Source organism: Oryctolagus cuniculus, chromosome X (genome assembly GCF_051225735.1).
Source record: "Oryctolagus cuniculus isolate XC-2025 breed Fujian yellow rabbit chromosome X, ASM5122573v1, whole genome shotgun sequence".
Taxonomy (NCBI): domain Eukaryota; kingdom Metazoa; phylum Chordata; class Mammalia; order Lagomorpha; family Leporidae; genus Oryctolagus; species Oryctolagus cuniculus.
In genome coordinates this window covers 70,056,564-70,072,537 of record NC_142888.1, presented here as the reverse complement: position 1 = coordinate 70,072,537, position 15,974 = coordinate 70,056,564, and the positions used below count along the sequence as shown (strand labels likewise).

The 15,974-nt window shown below is 39.6% G+C and overlaps 1 protein-coding gene across 1 annotated transcript; it reads left to right on the top strand.

The window, feature by feature from the left end:
- Positions 1–738: 738 nt before the first annotated feature.
- On the top strand, positions 739–14,009 carry TBX22 (T-box transcription factor 22). Its single transcript, XM_002720231.5, has 8 exons — positions 739–1,451; positions 2,043–2,223; positions 3,075–3,176; positions 4,520–4,694; positions 5,596–5,760; positions 6,126–6,190; positions 6,539–6,624; positions 8,923–14,009. The coding sequence occupies exons 1-8, from the start codon at positions 1,277–1,279 to the stop codon at positions 9,534–9,536; spliced, it is 1,563 nt and encodes a 520-aa protein (XP_002720277.1). The 5' UTR covers positions 739–1,276; the 3' UTR covers positions 9,537–14,009.
- The last annotated feature ends 1,965 nt before the right edge of the window (positions 14,010–15,974 follow it).

Below are 15,974 nucleotides of genomic sequence, written 5' to 3'. Positions count from 1 at the left end.
CACACAAGCAGACATTGCACATCTGCATACAGAAACATGCTACTGGGATGCAGTCACCAAATCTCTTCCTGAAACAAAGAACATTTTCATCCATTTTAGAAAAAATAAAAAGCCCAAGAAGATACTTCGTGAGACACTGGAATCAATTATTTAATCGCAACATTTTGAGGTGCGCACATCCTTGGGAGCAAAAGCCCTGTTGTTGCCCTAATCTCGGATGGTGGCCCTAAAGCCCCTAGGCTGTGTGTGTGCTGATCAAGTTGTGTGAGAAAAGGCTATGAGTGGAAATTATTGGGCTCAGGCAGAGTAGGAGCTTGAAGGCCCCGGCTTGCTCTGATCTTTGACAGTGGAAGCCTCCTGCCTGCCCCTGCCTGCGCCCCCCTACCAGGAGAGAGAGGACAGACTGGCACAATCATCCACCCAGTTTCAGATGCTGACTGCAGAGCCCAGCAACACACAAAGCTTGCACTTCTCTTCCTTTCCCCGGCGCCTTAACTGGAGAGCAAAAGTCCCCAGTACACTTCTCTGGATCTCGTTAAATAATATTTGCACTTTTGTTGGAAAAGTGGCCCCTCGTGGGCAATTATTTCTCGTGTCTTTGAGTTTTACAATTTAATGTAAAACAGTAACCTTGTGTCTTCCTCTCCTCTGCCCCACCCCAGCCCAACTGAAGCCCCTTTCCCACCAACCCCAGCCCCTCCTCCCTGTCAGACTCTGAAGTGTCACTCACAGTTTTTTTTTTTTTTCTTTATGCTTCCAAGAGTTTCCAAAACAAACAGTGGAGGCTGCGACCGGCGGGTATTCACTCAGTCGGATGCAACAGTATCTCCCAATCCGAGCAGCCTGAGCGGCCATTGGCGGCAGGTCCGCTCCCTAAAAGGCCCCGCGCTTGCCAATCTCTGTTCTCTGCCAGGTCCTGGAATGCCTGAATCCGGGACTGATGGTCCGCACATGTCCACTGGGAGGGAGGAGACCGCAAAAGGCAGGGAGACTAGACTCCGGAGGACTTAGAGTCCAGTTTAATCTCTCTCTCCTTTCATTTTGTTTATTCAAAGAAAAACTACATGTATATATAAAAAAATCACACACACACACACACACGCGGAGAATTTTTTTTCTTTGAATATAGATCCAGAACTTGTTTTTCCGGATTTGGAGGTTTTTTCTGCTTTCCCTCGCTCGGCTATCCTTTGCGTTCTTGCTCTCTCCCCGCTCCCTCCTTAACCCAACTCAGGTTGAAACTTCGTGGCGCGCGTTCCCTTCACCCCCTTCAGGGATGGCTCTGAGCTCTCGCGCACACGCCTTCTCGGTGGAAGCTTTGGTGGGGAGAACCAGCAAAAGAAAACTGCAAGATCCAAGAGCGAAGGCGCAGTCTGAGTTACAGGAGAAAGAGGGCAGAGAGGAACAGGAGGAGAGAAGGAGCGGCGCTGCAAGGAAGAGCGAGCAACCCGGTGAGTAGCCCCATTCAACCCCGAAACCCTAAACCTGCCGTCCGTGCCGAGTTGGACCTGCATCTCTCCACCTGGCTCTGGGTGCTGCAGTAAGGCGGCAAGCCCTACTCACGGACGTTCTGGCCCAATCGGACAGCTGCGCTGGGGGCTGTGAGACATCTCTGGCACTTGGCAGAAACTTTCAGAGCTACCTGGGGCGCCTTTGCGGTGATTGGGAGGGTACTCGTTCCTGTGAAGAATTGCGGTTTACCGACCCCCTCAAAGCTCTGAGAGCCAGAGGGTGACTGTTCCTCCTGATAGAAAGCAGCACTCTTCCCCAGATCCTGAGGGGATCCTGTCTCGGATACGAACCGGCTCCAGGAGAGCGAAGACGGGCAAAACCAAAGGGTCTCGCCGTTCACAGGGCGCGACCTGGCCCCCCACCCCCAACGAGAGACCACAGAGGGGGTTGTGGGGAGCTGGGGGATTCCCCCGACCAGGGTTCCTGGGGAGGGAACTAGGTTTGCCTACTCCAAGAGAGGCACCATCTAGAAGGGAGTGCGCGTGACCTTCGAAGCTCTGTCAAACCCTGGGCATCTCTGTGTCTAACAGAAAAGCGACCCAAGACAGAACCCTCAACTACCCTCTCTGGCTGCGGCGGCGGCGGTGGCGACGGCAACAGCCGCGACAGTCTAGAGGAGAAAGATGTTATCCACGTGGAACTTCAAGGATCCGAGCTGTGGAAGCGATTCCATGACATTGGAACTGAGATGATCATTACCAAGGCTGGCAGGTTCGGTTCCGCTCAAGTTGTTCTTAAGGGTCACACATCATTCGCGCTTAATGTGAGGCTTTAGTAAGATGTGGAGTCACTGGTTTCAGGCTCTGATACCCCTCCCCCCTCCAATTCCCTGGCAGACACTAGAAAGCCACTGCCCCCTCCATTGATCAAGCTAGGTTGTACTTGGCCCCACTAAGTGGCTCAGTTTTCCTTTCTTGTACACCTTGACTCCAAGAACTGACTCCTCCAGCTCTGACTTGGGTTGCATATGACAAAACTCAGATCTTCCCAGGCAGGTGCCAGATGCCTTCCCCACATCTTAGGCTGTATTCAGATCTTTCAGTTACAGCCTCACAGATATCAGTGGACAGCATCTCCTCATCCAGGCTCCCAGCCCACTGCCCCTGTCCCTGTCCCAGGCCACTTAACGGTGGCCCTTTCCTAAGGCAACCTTATGGATGAAGCAGCCCCGTCAGAGCAGCAGGGGGATTTTTTTTTTTTTTTTTGGAATCTTCCTAATTTCAGCCTTTCCAAATCTGCCTCACAGAAAATACCTCTGAAAATTCGAAGGAGAGGCAGAGATTTTTCTCTCCCATTTTCTCTTCTGCAGCTTTTTATTATGATGGTGGAGGTGGAGGGAGGTGGACACAATCTATGACATATTTTTCTTCAGTCAGAAATCCTGGACTTTTTCAATCAAGCCTACGAAAATCTGTCCTTATGTAGCAAGAACCTGTCATGAAGTGGAAAGGGTATTGTGACTCCCTTCTCTGTTCACTGGAGTCAGCATTTATCTACCACCCCTTCCCCTTCCAAACATGTCCAAAAAGCTCCTGGGTTAGCCTTTATTTTCTTTGCCACAGACGGATGTTCCCCTCAGTTCGAGTCAAGGTGAAAGGACTGGACCCAGGAAAGCAGTACTACGTGGCCATCGATGTGGTACCGGTGGATTCCAAACGCTATAGGTAATTGGGCCCACAGGAGGACCTAGCGGGAGACAGGCAACCCCATCTTGAGCCTTGCAACGAGAGTATTTTGAAAACTCTAACAGGAGGGTTGGGGGTTTGTTGTCCCTGGGCTTTGGGAGTGGAATCTTCTCACTGAAATCAGGATTTAGAGTGAGAGAAGGGCAGATTTGTTAGTCACTCCCTGCCCCCACCCACCCATTCCTAGGCCTTGGGCGGCAATTGGTGTTTTAATGTACCCGGGAAGGGCGGGGGTCTCTGAAAACAAAGTGGGCTCTAGCGGCCAAAGGGAAGTCGGAGGAGGGGGGAGGGAGATGTTGGAGGCTCGAGGTGGGTTCCGACTTTGAGGATGCTCTGGTTCTGAATTGCCTGACTCTGGCAGCAGGCACCTGAAGCAATGCCTTGGTTATTAACCCTCGCTCGTCTAGTGGGTCTGTTAGAACGCTGGGCGGGTCTCTCCTCCTTTCTCTAGCCTTTCGTCTGAAGCGGTAGTGAGGCCTGAGGGTGTAAGCCTTTGATTTAGAGCAGAGTGAAACTACCCGAGTTATTCTAAAACCAAGAGGTCCGTCCTTCCAGACTTAGCAACCTAGAGGCTCCAGGGGGCTGCGCTCTGCCTTAAAACTCTGAGTTAGGGGAGTGTGCAGGAGCAAGCCACACTAGGACTGTGGATGTGGCACTCCGTGGTGAGTGCCTGGCCCTCCAAAGAGACAGCCTGTCTCACTGCCAGCGCTGGTTTTCACGGCAAAGGAGGAAGCGCAGCTCACCAGCCTGCTGGGGCCCTGGCTTGGAAACAAGCAGTGCTTTTCGCACTGCAGCTGCTTTGAGAATACCGCGCACAGCTGAGAGGTTCGGATTGGAAACTGAAAATCAGCCCTGGCGCAGCATGGGGCGGGATTCCCGAGGGTTTTCTGATGCGAAGACATTTTGACAAAAGGGCTTCAAAACGTCTGGTGACAGTAGGCTAGACGGACATCCTCCTCGCCGGTTTTCTTCCCCGACTCTTCTTTTCCGACGCTCGTGGAGTTTTCCTGCGTCTCTGCGCGGTAAAATGGGTCGGATCCATTCTCTTGCAGATTCTTTGAGGAAATACAAACCAGACTCGGAAATCCCATGAAATTTTACTCGCCCTGGCACTTCATTGTATTTTGATAACTTATGCTTATCTACAGTTTGTTTTCTGCCCTTGGATGCTCCTTGAAAATCAAGTTGGTTCTTCTGCTACTTGCCTTTCGGATCCGTGGGCTAATCTTGAGCCAAATTTTTAGAACCAAAACCCAACTACCTGCTTCTCTTACTCCTTGCTTTGGCCCACTGTGCCTAGCACCACACTCCATGCCTTTCAGGTACGTGTATCACAGCTCACAGTGGATGGTAGCTGGGAATACAGACCACTCGTGCATCACTCCCAGATTCTATGTCCACCCGGACTCGCCCTGCTCGGGAGAGACCTGGATGCGGCAGATCATCAGCTTCGACCGTGTGAAACTCACCAACAATGAGATGGACGACAAAGGCCATGTAAGTGAGCACGATCTATCGTTTTCCCTGAGGAGGGAGGTGCCAAGCTCCTTCCTGACAGCACCCTGGAGAAGTAGGTTTCTCCGAAATGCACATCTTGTACCCTATAGTGCCTGTCCAAGTAGTGGGTATGTGAGTAAAATAGCCACTTGAGGGCTCCTGAAACGTTTGACCTTTCAGAGTTGTGGAGGTTAGGGATGGTCAGCCTCAGGAGTTTTAGGATCCAAAGAAATCCTTTTAAGCCAAAATATCTGGTCAGGGAGAGTGTCAGGGAATGCATTCCCAGGGCTCTCAAACACCTTGGCTTCCTGGGGACACACTGGGGACTTTGATTTTCCTTCTAGTAGTTCACACTGCTATCATGTGCGCACCTTCAGTGTGGTGTGATGTGGTGCCAGTATGGAAGCATGGAATCCCAGAACACAGTCTAGAAATCTCCCCCACAACCCACCCCCATGGAAGGCCTTTTCAGGTCCAGTGATCTGGTCCTTCAACCTTCTTCCTGGGTGTGCTTCTTCCTCTGCCAGCCCCCAAAGGAGAGAGGGGGCTCTAGGGATTAGGAGATGGAGTTACCTATCATTTACTGCCCCGGAAATCTGCAGCAAGCAATGACATTAAGGTGACAGTTCTATGTCCCATGATCACCCACGGAGGGAAACACAAAAGGGTCCCAATCTGGAAATACAACCATTCCTGGAAGAAACAGCAGAAGTTCCTTGCTGGGGAAACGCTTCGCCTCTGTTGGGGGCCAAATAGCACAACAAAGGTCCTCTTGAGTGTCTTCCGGGGCCTCCCCAGTTTAGCTTCACATTTGTCTAGCACTGGGGATTGTCTGAGAGGGGGAAAGTGTTAGGAAGGGGAAGTTAGTTTTTCTGGCAGCATTTGATTATTTCTCCTCCAGATCATTCTGCAGTCCATGCATAAGTACAAACCCCGTGTGCACGTGATGGAGCAAGACAGCAGGGTTGACCTGTCCCGGATTCAGTCTCTGCCTGCTGAAGGGATCAAAACGTTCTCCTTTAAAGAAACGGAATTCACTACAGTGACAGCTTACCAGAACCAGCAGGTAAACCTGGCCAGGATTCAGGGCAGTGGGAATGGCCCCCAGAGGAACTTTGAGATGGAGGCAAGCTTCACTCTATGGACTACATTTTTGAAAATTTAAAAGATTCATAGCTCTCTTGCACTGCCATTAAGTCACGTTTGCTAATAAATTGTGTGGATCTGATGTTAGAAAGGAAAGCACAGCAAAGCGAGCAAAGAGAAAACAGTCTAATCATTCCAAATATGACTTATCAATATGATTACGTTTATTCAAGGTGCCGCATTACAGGTTGCAAAGTCTTTGGTGGTTACTGTAACAATTATAAGCAATAGTGACAGTCTTGTTACTAAGAACACTGTATCTTTCTCTCCCTTTTGAATCCATAGATTACCAAACTGAAAATAGACAGGAATCCTTTTGCTAAAGGATTTAGAGATCCTGGAAGAAACAGGTAAGCAACCTAACAATCACACCTGCTATTTATGTACACTTTTTCACAAGTATTAAAGATAAGGAAACTGACTCTAAGTTCTGCAATTAGTAGGTGTTAGGGTAAGAACCAGATGTTTTGTCTCTAAAATCTTACCTTTTCTCACACTCTCTCCTACCCACTTTTAAGGTACTGCTTATTCTAGAACTCTGGGTTTGACTGAATTTTTTTCAAAATTCTAGATATAAAAGAGAAATATTTCAGATTATCATTCATAGAAGATGTTAGAAAATCACTCAGAAGTTCATGTAAATCATTACTTTTGGGAATTGCATTCTGAAGTTGCTGAAAGTTGAATTTCTTTTTTAGGGGTGTATTGGATGGGCTTTTAGAAACCTACCCATGGAGGCCTTCTCTCACTCTGGATTTTAAAACCTTTGGTGCAGATACACAAAGTAAGATAACTTGTAAATTTTCTACATATTAAGGGCATAAAAACAGCCAGAAACCTGAACCAAATACTTCACAAGGGGATAAATACAACCCAGAAAATGTGTGTTTACAAACAAGCGGATGTATATGTACCTGGATAAGGAGATAAGATATAAAAAGGGCAAGAAGTTGTTATGAAGGAAGAGGGTAGAGCTGTGATAATGGGGACTTACTGACATCTGTCTCCTCAAGTTATCTTATACTCTGAAAATACTAGATAACATTCGGATCTCCGAGAACATCTCTCTGTCTCATACTCAAGATCTGCCTGTGGTGCATTTTTGGCCTCATTTGTAAATATGTTAGCTATTAAAATGAATATTTTGTATTTTATTAGAAACTTGAAGCATAAGTTACAGTGATTTCTATTAAATTACACTGTCCCTTAGGTATAATTTTTCTTTTTTTGACAGTGGGGAAGTAAATGCTGCAAATAATACTAAGATCACTATTAATTTCATTAACATAAGCTTTTCAAATATTTACAAGATATTTGTTCCCAGGACCTTATATGACTACATGATAATAATAATAAGTAGATAATTTGGTGCCTGTAATAGAAAAATAATAGAAGTAAATATCTTCCTTTACTATTATAACTAATAATAAATTGAAGAATTTTTATTTGCCAGCAATATGAATTTTTTTAGCCTTAATTCAAGGTATCATTATAGATCAAACCATCAACATTATAGTTGGGTTGAATTTTACATGATGCCATAAAAATCAATTGAAAGATGAAGAAATCAAATCTAAGCATTTAGTGAGACATTTCACTGTACTACTGTATTGATGTGGTTTAGGGAATTACATATGAAAATATGAACACATATTTTGCAAAATCAATTAACTAATAGCATCTAGACAGCATGCTTTTAAAATATTGAAGCCAAAAATATGCATTAACAAAGGAGAAATGTATAAGATGATCATTAATGTATAATTTAAAATAGTGTTTTAAAAGATGTCCAGTATGCTCTCAAATTTCAAACAAAAGGAATACCAACTTTTAAAGATTTGTTTATTTGTTTCAAAGTCAGAGTTAGAGGGAGAGAGAGAGAAGGAAAGAGAAAGAGAGAGAGAGAGAGAGAGAGAGAGAGAGGAAGCTCTTTCATCCACTGATTCAGTCCTCAGATGGCCACGATGGCCAGCACTGGGCCAGGCTGAAGCCAGGACCCAGGAGCTTCATCTGGGTCTGCCAAATGGGGTGAAAACACCTGAGCCATCTTCTGCTGCTTTTCCCAGGCCATTAACAGGGAGATGGCTCGAAAGTGGAGCAGCTGAACTATTGCCTATATGAGATGCCAAGGTTGCAAATGGCAGCTTCACCCGCTATGCCACAACGCCGGCCCAGGAGTACCAATTTTTAAAATGTTTGAATGTTTTATTATAAAAGATACTACCAACCTGTTTATAGGAAATAATCTATGTTTACATAAACAAAATAAAAAAGAATAAAACAGCAACACCAAAAAAACTTCATTAAATCCAGTCAATAACCAATTGTTTTATTTAATTCAAACATTTACAAAAATAGTTAAGAATCTAGATTTTCCTAGAACTTATAATTACCCCTAGTTTTAGTAGGTTCTAGAAAACCATAAAAGAATTGTATCAGATATCACTGATACAAACTCTTCCATTCACTTCTTGATGTCTCTTAACTTGTAAAATTGTCTCAAACTCTTGATACAGTGTGACATGGAAGTCGCTCCATCCATAATTCTCATATAAGAAAAATTTAAGAATAATGTTTCTAAATGTGCTGTTTTCATTTATACAAGTTTATTTTCATGTACACTGACATTTTATTAAACTGGAACATTCTATAGAATCCAAAACAAGCAATCCATTTGTTCAATCTGTTTAACTACTTTTTTATTTTATAATATTTTAAAGTTTAAAAATATAAAGCTAGTTTGGATTTATAAGATGTAATTGACTCCTGATCTTATAATAATTGGGTTTCTTCTGTAATTCTTTGGTTAAATATGTTTCAAGTGCCTAGTACAGTCTTTGAGCATAGTGAAAGCTCAATACCTGATACATAATAGTCAGGCTAAAAGTAATCATGGTAGTAGCAGAGATGCTCTACTCAACTCTGATTAAAGAAATGAGCACGTCCTTTATCACACTAGCTAAAAGAGCTTTGAAATTGCATGGACAATTAATCTAAAAACGAAACGGGTGGTGATGGATATGATTACTGATCCTACTGGGATACTAAGTTCATTGTTCATTGACTGAACTGTCATTCACAGGTGGAAGCAGTGGCTCATCTCCAGTGACGTCTAGTGGAGGAGCTCCTTCTCCTTTGAACTCCTTACTTTCTCCACCTTGCTCTCCACCAACGTTTCACTTACCTACAAGCTCCCTTGGAATGCCCTGTCCGGAGACATACTTGCACAATATCAACTTGCCCCTTTGCTACAAAATTTGTCCAGCTGATTTTTGGCGACAGCAACCTTTTGTCTTACCTACTTCTGAAAGGCTAGCAAGCAGCAACAGTTCTCACCCTTTAGCCCCACTCATGATGGAAGTGCCCATGTTATCTTCTCTGGGGGTTGTTGGTTCAAAAAGTGGTTCCTCTGAAGACTTCAATGGGCAGTGTCTTCAAACATCTAATTCTGCCAGTCAAATGTTGTATGGATTACAGGCATCTGGAAACATTTTCCCACCCAACTCCATTGCCCGAGAAGCACTCAGTTGCTCTTTCCATCCTCCCTATGGCTTTTATAGGTATAACTTCTCTATGCCATCTAGACTGGTAAATGCTGCCAACCATCTCAAAGTGAATGACAACAGTCAAGTTTCCTTTAGAGAAAGCAAATGTAATCATGCTCATTGGCATTCAACAATTAACCATTGTCTTTAATGGAACAATCAATTTCTAATACAATTACATGTAAGCACATATTTTCTTTATTTGTAGCCAAAGAAAGATAAACTGCTATTGAGCTTAAAAAGCTTCATAACCAGACAGCATTGCTCTGTTAAGTTTTTTAAGTGCCTTATCTAATGTTCACAAGAAGTTGGGTATACACTCAAATGTGACTTGCAGAATCGCTGATTACAGTGGCCTTGGGCTCCAAAATAAGAAACTTGGTAAATATTATTTGATGAGAGAGTCCTCCAGTGAAACTGATGTCGAGTGATGGGCTCTCCAATTATGGTGAGGCCAGTTTACCATACCAACTTTTTTTTTTAGCGTATTGACAATAACCAAGAGACGTATGTCATTCCTATGAAAGCGGTGAAACAATTTCAGTCTCATTAATGAAGATTGGCTTCACTGTGATTATCTATCAGAGTTATTGTAGAAGAAAATTTAATTGCCTTATACATTTATACTTTGCTATTGAAGGAAATACTAATTTCAAGGTACAAATAAGGAAATAAACTTTCTAGAATTATTTTTATTAATCCTTGTAGCCTAAGAACTATTTAATCCTGAAGGAGCACAAAGATCAAAAGAAAAGTAAACTATTCTAAATAAATGTGATCTTTTATTTCCTTTTTCGATGATCATTCCTAGATGAAGCTTATTTACTTCTTTAACAAACTTGATATTTAAAAACAAATTTAAAAAAAAAATGATTATAGTTCTCCAAAAAGATTAAGAAACTATGGCTTGAAGGAGGAAACTACATTTGAGGCTATAATTATGAAGATAGAATTACATGAGTATAATTTAATTCCACTCTTGTGTATCAATAGCATTAAATTAGACAAGATGAAAGTAGAATAAGTAACACAAAATTCAAAAGTTTTCTTTCATGAGATCCTAAAATTCTGAACAGAATTATGAACTACAATCTATATATAAAATCTGTATGTCTTTTACATAAATCAGATTGTAATTTTTTATGCCAGTAACTCTAGCCATTTTATTAATTCAAGGGCCTTAATATCACAATGACATGACTTGACTTTTGACAATTTACCCAAACTGCTAAACTGAGTTTTCAAGATTTTCCTAAATAAATTAGGAAGAACATATAAGTATTATTTATTATGTTCAAATGGTTATTTAATCCAAAATATGCCTTATAAATGTGCCCTGCTATGTATTCATAAAAATTATATGTTCTTCACTCTTGGAAATATGGATATAATAGCACACAGTTTTCAAAATAAGTATTCTAGTTAAGAAGAAGTATTTGTGGCCTATACATAGTAGGGATCTGTTACAAAGGTCTTCAAGGCATAAAATCTGTCTTAATCTAAATTTGTTAAAACAGGATTAAAAGCAACAAGCACACTTTATCTTTGTCTACTCCAAAACAGGAAATCTGTAGGCTAACTTCAATCAGTGTAATAATTAGGAAGTTTTTTTTAGCAGAAACTCCCATGTCAGATTATACTGAAACTTACTCCAAGGGCTTAAAAGGAAGAACCTCAGTAATTGATGAGAAAGTATCTAATTGAACAAGTAAGAAAATCTGTTTTTTAAAAGAATTATTTAAGAGAGGCATTAATTTTATAGATAGTACAGAGTACAAATAGCCCATACTTTATGTATCAGATAGATTTGCTGTGTATTTCCCACTTAAAACTGATAATATGGAATTACATTGACAATGGCGATTAATATAAAAAATCAAAGTCTGAATGCTAGAAGTTAGGTATGTATATATCTTAAACTATTTTGTATCATTTTTATAAACTATCATTTCACACATTTAATTGAAAAAGTACCCAATGAAAAGCCTTCACATAAAATTAGGCTTGGAAGAAATTTCAAGAGGTGTAGCAAATAATCCCTGCTTCTGAGAAAGTTATAAATCTGTAGGAATCTGTAAATAACTAATTAATACACATAGTTATATAGTGCCCTTATTTTTTCTGTTTGAAGAAATTCCTACTCCTTAACTCTGCAAAACCCGAGTAACTTGGTAAATTGACTCTCTGGTGGCAGAATAAAAACAAAATGTGATAGAATACTATCACTTTGAACTGAATGAACTAAACATTAGGTTTGATTTAAAAGCCTACAAAAATCAAAAGGTACGTAGACAAGATGTGAAATAGTTAACAAGTGAAAGTGGCCAAATTATACTTAATAGGCCTCTAAATCTACTAATTAAAACCTCTATTTCCATATAGTTTGACCACACATATATGAGTACCCCCTCCCTCTTGAAAGAAAATGTCTTTATTCAGGTAACTGAATTGATAAAGTCTGATTCTTAATCTGACTTGCCCATATGACTTAACCCAAAAGAAATCTAAGGAAAAAGCAAACTTTGCCTCAATTCTGTAAAATTTCTAAAATAAGTCAGAAAACACGTTACCTTATGTTTGCACAATGCTCAATCAAGCTCAGACTTGCAGTCAGATTCCTTGGTCAGGAAGGTAATATTTTGTGAAGCTAAAATTAAGAACTGAAAATTTGAACCTCGTTGTAAAACTCGTGTCTAAGTGGATAGATAGATCTATTAATTACATTTTAAAAAGAGATATATAACTACTGGTAACACAATTTAGGGCATCAAACTCTTTGATACTATTATTTCTTTTCACTATACAAAATAGCTAAGCCATCTGGAGATTACATTTTAAAGTGTGATATAGAACTTCAGGTTTTACATAGTTTTAGAGCCTTCAAACTCATGAATATCACTGTTCCTATTCACTGCACTATGAAAATGAAGAGGTTTACTTTCCCTAAGCTATGAAAATAAAAGTTAAGGATATTTCACTGCTATTAGGCATGATTTCCCCATATGTCTTGGAATGGACATGACTTCATTCTTTTGTGAGGATGAAGCATGTCTGTGGCATGAAAATAAACGAAGAATTAGAATCTGCAAGTGATGAGTCAGTGAATCAGTCTGAACCATCATAGTCCTATGATGCGCTGACAACCTGACAAAGTGCCAACAAAAATAAAGACAAGCATCTGTATCAGACATTGTGGAAGATTTCCTTTTCATTCTCCTAATCATTTATGTTATATACCTTGGAGAAAATCACACTACACATAAAGCAGGTAATATGTACCTTATATGTATTCCTTGTATAATGCTGAGCCAGAACATGACAGAAGTAAATGTTTTTATAAATATTAAAATAACATTTATAAAATTCTACATGCATGCCAATGACAAATTTAGATGCTTTGAGACAGTAGTCATAGTGCGTGTATTCCTTGCTGAATCTCACTAGAAGTCTTTTCCCTATCTGAATGTGCGGTTTGATAAATTGTATATGTCACACTATAATATTAATATACACTGGTACCTCCAAAAGCTCATGGAAAAATTGAATTAAAAGATAGTCTGTTGTGGTGCAAAAAATGGGATTCATGCATAGTTACTTCATAAGACACGCTTTCCATGAACGTTTTGAAGACCTCTCATGTATATGGGAACATATAACACCAGTTGGGTATTAGTTTAATTTTATTCTTAAATAATTTACACTGTGTTGCCTTTCCTCTCTTTGCTTCCTAAAAATAGATGCTACAAACAATGCCTACTCCTTGCATACATATACTATAAATTACATATACTAATGTGGAAAGGTAAATGTGAATATATTTAGGAATGTCTAGTTGCATGTATTGTGGTATGTGAATTGAATTAACTGGTTAGAAGTACAATGTTTTTACACCAATTTAGAGATATGTTGCCATTGTGCTGAAAAATTTTCAATTAGCCAAAATAACAATAATACTCTGGTATACAGCAACAGTTTACCAGTTGATTTCACTGGAATTTAGCATGTTTTTTGGAGCAGTTTCAAACAAACCAAATGCATAGCTTAGGCATTAGTGGCAACTGCTTTGATATAAGTGCCTTGGTATACATATAATCTTCTTAGGTTTGGACTGCAATTAAATGATAATTTGTATTAAAGCTGTACAAATAAACATGGTTTGGATGGCAACATAAAACAGAACAAATAGATACATAGAACATTTGAAACATATCCAATATTAAAACTATTTACATGTGTGGTGCTGGCCAACTTTTGACATGCTGTTTCAATAAAATATTGAGAGGAAAGACTAGTATCATTTCCTTTCAAAGTTTCAAATGTTCATGTTTACAAATTTGTACTGCACATTAATATGTAAACATACATTATGGTAAGCAGATGTACAGAGAATAGTTACAGGATATTTCTATTTAGTTGAAATGCCTATTGGTTTTATTTTTGAAGTACCTAAAAGAGATATACCATTTAATGCTAAATATAATAGAAAACCTTGAAATAACAGTACAGTAAGTTGTATCACTAAAGTTCTTAAACAAATTATCTTATTTGTTATTGTTAAATATGGCAGAATCTTTTTTTGGATTTGTAATAAAGTACAAATGACATTTCAGTTGTAGAAATTTTATAAAGAATTCAGAATATTACTAGAACAAAAAAGGAATAAAATCATGAGTTTATATTGAAAACTGTTTAATATCTTTAAAGGGCTTTTCATTAAGTATATATTTAGTGCATCTTTTATTTTTATGGTAATTGTTTTAAAAATACTGATGCTTTAATAATTTACATTTCTTTAAATTTTGCCTAAAATTGAATTTTCATATAGCTTCTGTGACACAAAGATTTTGTGACCTTCTTACTAATTATACTAATATCTAATCATATTGATCTTCTGCTTTATTGAATCTTGAAAATTTTAGAAAAATTGCTTTCATAGTAACACAAACAAAATAGATTACTCCTTGGTACTGGCATGGTTTCTCCCTAAGACACAAATTGAAGTAGAAAAGTTACACAATGCTTTACCTACATAGACTTTGTATTGGTTCTTTAACAGAAACCCATACGTAGGTCAAATAGTATTTGGTAGATTAATAGCTTTGTTTTGCAAAACCAAGTTTGGATCCTCTTCAAATCGTGACGCTAGGCAGGAGAAATAACTGTTTGACAAAAATGTCATCACTTTATAACCTGTCATCATGACTCTTTTTCTGTAGTTGTAACCTTAGTGAAGCAGAGGTGGAGATGAGGTGTCACATTACAAAAGGATCTGTGGGCCACAGCACCACACATATGGGATTAGGATAAACTAATCCAGTGTTTTCACTCAAGTGCTCTAGCCAAATTCAGCACTTCTCTGAATGTGATGAATCAGGGCAGTTGCCCTGAGCCTTTGGCTAGTCAAGATACATCTTGGAGTGGATAGTTGGGGTGAGTGCTCAAGTTAATACTAACAAAAACCTGAAACTTTTTACACATAAATTATTTTATATTTTAATTTAGTTGTCCATTGGGAATGTATCTCCTACTAGACTATGGGAGTGGAAGAAAGGGTAATTTCAAAAATAATATATTTATCTTCCAACTTCTACAAATTTATATGCATTTTACCGAAAACTGAAATACATAAGAAGCAAACAACACAAAAAAGATACTTAGCCATATACAGTTTAGTCATTGTGTATGTCTACATACAATTGAGCATACACTTTATGTGACTGAGGTCACACAGTACAAATAACATTTTATCATATGTCACAAATATTATGAATTCAAGGTTCAGGCTGAGCTGGGAGATGGAAACTAAACTCAGGATTCCCACACGAGTGACAGAAACCCAAGTACTTAAGCCATCACTTCCTGCTTTAGCAGGAAGCTGGAGTGGAGCTGTATCTCCAACACAGGTACTGCAATACAGGATGCACGCATCTTCACTGCTAGGCTAAATGCTGGTCCCTCACGCACTAAACCAAGCTAACAGGATAGACATGTAATCTTATCCTTTCACAAGGACATGTTATTTTAAAAGACAAAAATTGCAACAGGCCTCTGGATAAAGATGTTGAGAGAGTTACAGTTAAAATACTGCATTCCTTTAATGCTCAATTAAAAATGAGACATGAAGCAATAGCGTGCAATAAACATAATGTGGCTTCTAAGAAAATTTGTTATGGGAAAAGTACTATTAAAATATTAGTGAGAAGATAAGTTTTCAATGAATAGCATTCCGTGGTATGGATGTACTGTAGTTTATTAATCCATGGATGAACATATAAGTAATTTCCAGGTGAAACCCACAATTCATTTTGTGTTAAGTTTTATATGTTATGTTTTCTGTAAGGTGTGAGTATTAAATTGAGGCTTTTCCTTATTTTTTAATTTGCATCTTATGGATATTCAATTATGTCAGCATAATTCATTGAATTCCCTACTCCCCTGATCCACTGAATGTTGAACATTACATTGCTTCTGTGCCTTTGTAAAAAAATCAGTGGAGCATATTTGCATGGGTTTATTTCTGGGCTCTCTATATTGTTTCATTGATACATGTTTCCAGCTCTCTGCCAAATACCATGTTGCCTTAATTATA